At 37.9% G+C, this 9,870-nt stretch overlaps 1 protein-coding gene across 1 annotated transcript in view; it reads right to left on the bottom strand.

Moving 5' to 3' along the window:
* galnt1 (UDP-N-acetyl-alpha-D-galactosamine:polypeptide N-acetylgalactosaminyltransferase 1) overlaps window positions 1-9,870 on the bottom strand; it is a 510,424-nt gene that overhangs the window by 251,962 nt on the left and 248,592 nt on the right. Inside the window, exon 4 of the mRNA XM_028817413.2 lies at window positions 7,684-7,852. Within this exon, the coding sequence (XP_028673246.1) occupies window positions 7,684-7,852 (169 nt within the window). The remainder of the gene's footprint in view (window positions 1-7,683; window positions 7,853-9,870) is intronic.

Raw genomic sequence — 9,870 nt, 5'->3', positions numbered from 1 at the left:
CTGGAACGCAACCCCTGCGATGGAGGAGGGATTACTGTATATGAATAAGTGACAGAGTGCACATGAGTGTACCCCATAATAAGCTTGCATCAAGTCCAGCAGTTTGCAGCCAAATATGATAAATTCAGAATCAGAAAAAGAACCTCCAAACCTTCCTTGGAAATATGAAGTTTACTGTCTATAGTTAGGGAGGAGGTACCTGAGGTAAGAAGTGGAGTTCAAGGAGTTTAGGGTCTTGTGCATGAGAAAATCTAGAGGCAAGTGTGAAATTGACCAACAAATCAGTGTAACAGTTATGTCTCTGCAAGTGGTGTAATGGATGGTTGTGGAAAAGCAGGAGCTTAGTCTTCTGAATATCTTTTTCCTGTTAAATCTACATCCGTTTCCTTGTGGACAACATCTCTGGGCAGGACCTAAGCAGAAAATATTATTAATATAAGCAGCTGAAATAAATCTTTTCTGTTTTTAAGCGAAGTTGAAATCACTCTTTGTAATGGGTGAGGAGCTCAATAATATACCAGATTATCACAATAAAACTGGTGGTTCTCTTGATCAAGAAGTGCTAGGTGTCAGGAATGGTATACAGTAGTTTGATCCATGCACATACATTTGGTCCAAACCTGAGGTTGTGCAATGTGGTGAAAAGGTATTCCCATTCAGCCATGTCAAATGCCTTTTCTGCATCCAAAAATAATAGGATCTCTGGTGTGTTAGATTTTATGGGCGATTATATTACATTAAACAAACATTAAAGATTAAAATTATTCAGAAGTGAAATTGGTCTGTATGATGCACAGTGTATTAAAGTCCATACTTTTCTTTGGAAAGACAGTAATTAATGCTTGGCGAAAAGTTTGAAGCAGTATTTTGTTCTCTAGCTTCTAAAAAATGTTGTGGAGTTAACTCACTTGTAAATTTATTATGAAATTCCACTAGGTAATCATCAGGGCCTGCTGCTTTCCCACACTGTAGTGAGTTTATAGCATTCAGTAATTCTAAGAATGTCAGCGGTTTATCCAGTTCCTCTGCAATAAGCGTATAAAACTGTGGTATTTATAATGTATCAAAAAACTCATTAGATTGTGTCTTGTCATCTTTAAACTGAGTAGAATATAAGGACTTATAATAATCTCTAAATGTGTGGGTTATAAAGGGTGGCCCGTCTCCACCAAGATGACTCCCGTTTCATCTGCCACCGGATAGGCAGCTGCGGTTGTATCACCAGCCTTGTTTCCTTGCTGTCTGAACCCTGGAAACCACTTTGTGGTGGCAGTGCACTGAAGTGGTCAGTGCATACTAGTGCATCTGAAATTAACAAAATGCAGGATTCATTGCAAGAAAGAATTGCAACAGTGGAAGCATAAGTGCTGACAGATTCCATCAAAGAAACAAGGGAAATTTTCTCAGATCAGTTTCCTCAATGTAGACAGTCACTTAAATGGCTTTAACGAGCATCCAGAAGTTAGTGAAAAAGTGGTGCACAACAGGTTCCATTTGAAATGCCAAGAAGAACAGAGGCTCTCCTGTACGCACGCCAGCAGAATCGATCCCATGACATTGTAAAGAGTGTACATGAACATGCTGAAACGGGCACAGTGATGTATTGACGCACAAGGAGATCGCTTTCAGCAGATTCTATAAATGTGAGTACCAAATATGATCATTATTCTCTTCACCACGTAATGCAGCTGTCTCGGTAGAGGCGGGCCACCCTGTATTTTTATGGTCAATGATTTCATCTCCAATTTTTGTTATTCTGTTGCGAACTTCCTGCTTGTGGATTTGTTGAGCTAAGATCTTATTAGCCTTCTCTCAGTGCTCATAGTGTTGATGTCTCTCTTTAAAAATGAGCTGTTCTCTTTCTTTTTTGTCAAGAGGTTAAATACTGATTGCAAAATCTGTCTTTTCCTATAAAGTGTCTTATTTGGAGACCTGGTATATTCTTTATCTATTCTGGTAAATTCATTGATCAGCTCCAACATCTTCTTGGTTTCCAATTAGTTTTTGTGGGAAAGAAATTAAATAATCTGTCCTCTTACAAAAGCCTTCAGTTTCCCATAATATTCCTGCAGAGGCCTCTAAGAATGCATTTGTGTCGAGAAAATAATACATTTGCTCGGAGATATATTCTGTACAGTTATTATTAGTTAATGACAGGAGGTAAAGACGCCAACAGTGTATAGTGTGTAGGGCACAGTGATTTAAACTCCATGATCAGAGGGGTGTGATCAGTGATAACAACAGTGTCATACTTGCAAGATTTGACAGTGGCCAATAAATTATTATCAATAAAGAAATGATCAATTCTTGTGTAACTGTGATGTACTGGTGAGAAGAAGAAATATGCTCTTGAGTTTGGTTTTAAAAAACTCCATAGTTCTGATAACTTATACTGTATGATCCACTATAAACTGTGTGATTATTTTTGCAGTGTTATAAGTTATCGCCATTATAGTTGAAGATCTATTCATACCTGGACTTAAAACACAATTAAAGTCTCCAGCCATTATAATTTTATGACTGTTCACATTAGGAATAGATGAAAACTCTATCATCCACGTTAGGTGCATAGATATTTATCAAAATTACTTTAGATTGAAATAAATTACCCATTGCCATTATCTTCCTTTAGGATCAGATACTACATCTAACACTACAAATGAGATAGTTTTGTGTATTAAGATTCCTACACCTCTACTTTTCTTTGTATAACTGGAGGGAAAGATTCTGCAAATATAAACTGTTTGCAACCAAAACTGGTTCTTACTTATTAAGTCAGTCTCCTGTAAAAATATTATCTTGGCATTTACACCTGTTAGGTGAGAAAATACTTTTCTCTTTAGATCGTGATTGAGACCTTTGACATTCCAGTTCACTGTTTGGTCAGACAAACACTGCTTCTGGACTTCTGAGAAGATTTTGTAAATTTAAGTAAAAGTAGTACATTGTTTATAGCATATTGCCACTTACAGTTGTTGGGGAAGGAAGGATAGATGAGAAGTAACTTGCTCTCTTTCTCCCCACCCCACCTAGGCCTTCCCCATATTGCCTTCCCAAGTGAGGCTAGACCACACTTTGCAAAGTTCCAGTCCTCTGACATGCCAAGAGACAGAGCATGTCCAAAATGAAACAAATCCCCAGCACCTGCGTAGTAAAGATTAAACTTGAGATATCTTATGATAGTACAGTCCAGATGCAATAACCCGAGGGTATGATGTTAAGTAGTCTTCTTGGAAACTGAGATAACTTATGATAGTACAGTCCACATACAATAAGCCTAGGGTATGATGTTAAACAGTCCCCATAGGCAGAAAAATGGTCTAATAACACTGTAAATAACTAGTTACTTAGTGTATACTGAAATATTCATGTTTAATGAAAGAAATTTCAATATTTTATATGAAAAGAAAAAATGGAGAAAACAATCAAAAAAGTGGCTGAGAAGGAAGTAGAATGTAGTTATAGAAAATGGCACATTACAAATAGACCAAGTTTCAAGCAGAATCTTCTTTGCGTTACCAAGACTCAATATGACTCATGTTTATGTTTTAAATGATGTCAGGATCAGTCTTTTTAGCTCTTTTTCTGCTTCTTTAGGAGAAATGAATATGAAGAAAATATAATCAAAAATCACTTTCAATTTAGCAGGAAAGCTAGAGGTATCTGATTTTGGCTTTGTGTAAGCACTGTTTAATGCTGTACAATCAGACTCATTTAGCAGCTGTTGAAGGAGGGAAATCTGGGAAAATATGAATGCCGTTATTTTCATATATAATCTCCTCTTTCTGTCTGAGAATCAACATCAAATTTTCTTTAACCCATAATTTTTTGAAATGGACAGCCAGGCTTTTTGGTTTTGATACATTCCATCCATGTATGTGGTAAGATGCTGAGATCTTGGTGTCCAATTTGAAGTCCTCTCCAATAATTTTAGAGAATAGTTCAGTTATTAATTTTACTGGGTTTGGACTTTCAACAAAATACATTTCTAAATCCACCTTTCATACACAAGAAATGTTTGCTGAAGACCATTACAAAAAGTAATGCTCATTTTTAATGGCATGGCTCACCCTGATAGACTAGAATAATAATTCAAAATAAACTCAGAAAATGCACCAGACTTACAAATAGAATCGCCTACAGCATGGAATCTAAAAGAACACATGGTTAAAAGCTTTACACTTTTTAGTATGCAAGCACTGGAAAGATGGATGGGTAACTGAACATATAAATGTTCAGCTCCCAGTAGGTTTGCTAGAGCATCCATATTACTAACCGAGAATGATAAACCGGAAGGCACGGACCCAGGTACACGGCGATGGACACAGGAGACATAGTGCGCAGGTGCCGACAGCTCACCTAACGGAAATACGAAATAAAGCAACAAGCACAGACAATACGGAACCCTAACCGTCCACAGTACACCATAGTCAAACCCGACATATTACGGAAGGTGCAGGCACCTACAACGCGCGTCCAACACACCACAGGCAGACCCCCGAGATGGTACAGAAGCCCCATAGATAAAATACGAAATAAAGCAACGAGCACAGGCAATACGGAACCCTAACCGTCCACACTACACAGCATAGTCAAACGCGACATAGTACGGAAGGTGCGTGCGCCTACAACACGCGTTTAACACACCGCAGGCACACCCCCCAGAGATCCGGACTCCACAGCATATGTGAATCATCACATTACAGTAATACAATAATATGAGTACTCACAGACAAACGCAAGAGGCCTCGGTGTCCCGCCCCACAGTCAAATCTCACAATGTAAGGAGTCCCGAGACGTCCACAAACCACAGCATAGTCAAACCCAACACGCCTCACGGCTCAAAAGCAAAGGAGCTCAACTGACGTAAATAAGAAATGAGGCAACGCGCCCACAGGTGATGACACAGACACACAAAAAAGAGGATTCAGCCCCCCGCCCCAGAGTGAAACGTGAAAAAAGCAGATAAGAGATTATGAAAGCAGTGCAATTCGAAAGGCTCCAACAAACGATGGTGCGATACACATGCAGAGAAAGGTACAGAATATGAAAGCAGTAAATTCCAAAAGTATTGTAGCATCCCAGCCAGGTTGAGGGCTGTTTGGTTTTAAGTGACTGTTAGGTCCGATGGAAGGAGGGCGGAGTACAGCACGGAAGACTGATAGCGGGGTATTGATTGATGCGGTGAGGGGGGGCAATGGAGAGGGTGCTAGAAAGTTGTGTTTGGGGTTAGGAAGTCTGCGATTGTTCAAGTAAAACTTTTGTGACACTTTATCATGTCATTCGCTACAGTATCAAAGCAAAGATAGAAAAGATCGCATTACCGCAAACAAAAGGTGATTAATCATCAGAGCCAGGTGTAATTGAAAAAATAGCAGGACAAATCGAGGTCAGAAATAAAAGGCAAAGAGTAAACAACAAAGTCTTTTCGCATTTGCATCATTCAATGCATAAAACGTGGATTTACACAATAATGGACCATACGCTATGAGAATCTGTGGTCCAGGAACAGTTAAAGCAACAACAAGTTAAATCTCAAAGAATACACAATTCGGTCAGGTGTATATTGATGATCACGGAGAAGCGATGCAAATTTTAACAGGCAAAAAAGAAAGGTTATGTATATATTCCGCAAATAACATTACACACCAGAGGAGATTGTGATATGCCATTCGTATTAAAATGTTTACAGTTTACCGTCAGAATAGCATTTGCTATGACAATCGATAAATGACTGGGACAAACATTAGAAAAAGTCAGATTATTTATTAGAGAAACAGAAACAATATTCACTTACAGGCATTGTCACAATGCATCTCCAAACACAATTGTTTTTAATGAAGCTTTACAGTAAAAGTGCAAATAATGAAATTGAAACAATTCCAAAGAAAAAAAAAATGTACATTGTATATCAGATTAACCAAACACGGGGGTTGGCGAGCGAAGCGAGCAGGGGGCGAAGCCCCCTAGTTATTTAAATATGTAATATGGAGTATTAACTCATCTTTACAAAACATTTAAACCATGGAGAATTTTTCTATTTGTATAGTTTACCTAATTTATTATCAAATCAGTTACATGCAGATTTAATTCATTCTCCCAACATGTTTAAACCTTGGTGATTTTTGCCATGATTTATTAATTTTTAAACACTTTTATTAAGGACATTTTTTCCCAAAAACAAGACAGCCAAAAGCAAAGCTGAAAAGTCTGCATTGCATTTTTAATGATAAGCTCTATGCATCTGTTTAGGAATAATGTAAAATTAACATAACAACCCATTAAATCTTTTGCTACACTTTGGAAACTGGAATCTCTGGGGAGGAAGAGTTTGAATTCAGTGGGAGAGACTTATAAAGGTTTTATCTGCAGTGCTAACATCAGTTGTTGTATAGAGACATTTAAAGTATGCTTGATTAAAACACATTTCCTATGGCTTAGCTAAGAATCTCTGGAGATAGCACTACTAACATCACAGGGCCTTGTTCAACATCACAGTACAACTGAGACAGTGAAGAGGTTGTTTTTTTTTTTCCCCCCTCTGGAGAATACCCCTGCTAGAGGTTTTTTTCCACTTCACCATCATCAGTCACTACTTTGTTTCTTCATAGGAAGAGAAACATATTTTGAATATTGTGTGAAATCTAGAATTGAGAATTTGTCAAGCAAAAAATAAGTATACCAAGTGACATCAGCAAAAGAGGTCAACATGTTTTATGTAGGCTAATTAAGCTATCCCTCACGAAATCCCACACTGACTATTTTCTTGGAAAATCTATGCAATCAATGGCAATCTATGATGCCAAACCTCTTTTTTTCCCAAACTTCAGCTGCTGTACTGAAGAATTACAAAGATTTTTCTTTTTACTTTTTTTTCTCCTTTTTCCTTGTTTCAAGTCAATTTTTTATCGGCATTCATAAATTTATGTGACTCATATTAATTCATTTATATTTCAAATCAATAACCCATCCTACTTATACAAACTAAACTCAACACACAAAGAATTACTGCATCACAACTGGACTTAATGTCTCTAATACTAAAGCCTATCTAATGCATTTCTGTGTACACCTTCTACAGTCTATTGCAGTGGAAGGGCAGTTTAACTCAGAGCTACACAATTTACTTGAGAAAATCTAAATATTTTGGATAAGATGAATATACCACTCAAATAAAAAGCTGGTCAAATTATGCTTCTAACTGAATCATAGTGATATAGGTCAAAAAACCCTCTGGTTATACAGAAAAATTATTTCTCTGTCTAGCAACAATTAGTAATAGTAAACTTTACCAAAACAAAGGAGAAAAATATTGTTGATTATAATTTCAAAACATTTCTTTTTTACCCCATAACTTTGTAGAAAGTTACTGCATTAGTTTTACTAATATTACCATTGCATGATTTATAGCTTATTTTCATTCTCTGGTTTCCAAATCACCCATATACAATTTTATCTGTATAACAAATTTTTAATTTTGAATACATGGATGTTAAGAAGTCTTCTACTGTGCATTCTAGAATTAAGCAAATTAAGGATTTTACTGCCATGTACACATTTCTGTATTTAAGCATCACGTAAAGCAACACTGCTGGTAAAATATCTTTGGGCAAAACTTATGAAGTAGAAAAATAGGAAAAAAGATAAAGAAAAAAAAGTTGTTTTGTTTTTGGATGTACTTACCCTTCCAAGCGAACATCAGGCAGTGATCGATTAAGTGCTATCATGTCACTGGCCATAAGATTGAACTGATTGATTTTAAACAACTCTTTCATGTTTTCCTGGTTCTCCTTTGGGATAACAACAGGCTTTCCCATCTCCCCTGGGCCTTCCTGAGGTTTTTGGATAACATCTGTAAATAGATGATGGGAAGAATTCAGGACTGCCATGTGGGAAAATAAAGTCTAGAATGCTGAGGCCTATTGTACAAGGCAATAAAAATCACAAGAAATTACAGACAACTGAACTTCACATTAGGTGGAAATGAAATTTAACTCACAGAATTACTTTCATGCTATACTATAATCCATAAAGACATACTGAGCTGACAGATTTCAGTGACCACTGATTGTGTGACATTTTCAGAATAACCACTTAGATATCTAACCCTCTGTATAGTAACTATATGTAAACATAAATACTTTCTCTAACAATTCATTCCTTTTTAAAATGATCATTATTTAATTAGAGTTCATTTCTCCAACCCCTTTCCTCCCCAACCCCCAATGAGCCCTTAATATTAAAAGAGTTGTTAAGGTACAGTTCATAGAGTTATGATTTTCAGTCAGCAGCTTCAGTGCAGGATCCGTTTATCTTATCATGAATACCTGCTAGTTACTGGTATTAGATGCAAAAAAACGCATTTCAGTTCACATAACTATACAAATACAAGGTGTTAATTGAATCTAAGACTTTAAAGAAATACTCCTCCCAAAAATCTTATATTACACACCCCATGTGTTTTGTAGTGATCTTTACATCAAAAACTCAATCCCATGTGATTTGATTTCTGTTTATGATGAGTGCTAATTTTCCTGGATGCATATATTTAGAAATATTTTAGCAAAAGAAAATGTATGCATGTTATATGTTGTGAGGAATCTACATGTGACATGTGGGTTATTCAACACAAGTAATGTGAGATCCCTATAACGGATGTTTTTCATATTGTTTGCTTATGCACAGCACTGGTCACTAATGGCTTGTATTAAATCATAAACTTAAATTTCATTTTCCATGAAAACATGAGACTAAAAAACTTTTCAAATCATCACAACAAAAGCAAAAAATGTGAAAGTGAAAGTGTGCCCTGATTTCTATTTTATGCCAATAATTAATCTTACCACAGTATATTATAGATCTCCCACTGTCAACTGTAAGTACTATTATTATGAATTGAAAGTGTTTTGGAGCAAGAACAGCTTAGCCATGAAGTAATAAACCATGCACACTCAGAACTGAGCCAAAGGGGGATGGACAGCATTGCATAAAAATCATCTATCTTGTATTGCTCTCTGACAGCAGAGCTCCAAACTGCCTCTGGAAGCAATATCAGCACAAAAACTAAGTGTAAGAAGCTTCATGAAATGGGTTTCCATGGACAAATAGCTGCACACAAGCCTAAGATCACTATATGCAATGTCAAGAGTCAGCTGGAGGGTTGTAAAGCATGCCGTCACTGGACTATGGAGCACTGGAAATGTGCTCTTCTGGAGTGATGTATCACTGTGGTGAAGCGGGTCCACAGCTCACGTCAAAGAGGCCACTTTTTAAATAAATAATTGCCACACTCGCGGCTTAGAGAGGGGGTCTGGTAGTGTGGTGGATCGGTTCCCGGGGAATTCGTGATGCAGGCGATCCTTGCTTAAGTGCACAGGTAAGGAGTCATCCGCATCCGTAATTGTTCCCGGGAGCTGCTGATTGCCACAGCTGATCCACGTCCCCGTAATGAATAGAAGCGCGAGGCAGCTAGAAGGGCAAAAAGACAAGAAAAAAAGGAAGTGAACAGAGGTTAAGAGAAGAGAAGAAGGCAGCAGGAAGCAGGCAAGAGAAAGCCAGTGTGAGTGAGTGTAGAAGGCAGCTGAGCAGTGAGCCTTAGTGGGGTGTTTGGCTGACACCTAGGGCAGTTGGTAGTGGTCGCTCCCGCTGAGCATTTTGAAGAGTGGGAGTGACTGGAAGAAGGATGACTCACCACGGAAGACAGCGGGAGTCGGTAGGTGGAGTCCCCAGCATGAGCGTCCTGGTCGCTAGGGAACCCAAGTCTCGGTCTGGGGAGAGCAGAACCGAAGCCAGGGATCAGGAAGCCTCCAGACCAGCAGGCAGAGCAGGTCAGCTGCAACTAGGGTGACTCCCCTGGTGCATTGCCTGGAT

This window comes from Erpetoichthys calabaricus, chromosome 13 (assembly GCF_900747795.2).
Source record: "Erpetoichthys calabaricus chromosome 13, fErpCal1.3, whole genome shotgun sequence".
Lineage (NCBI taxonomy): Eukaryota > Metazoa > Chordata > Cladistia > Polypteriformes > Polypteridae > Erpetoichthys > Erpetoichthys calabaricus.
This window is presented reverse-complemented; position numbering and strand designations above follow the sequence as displayed.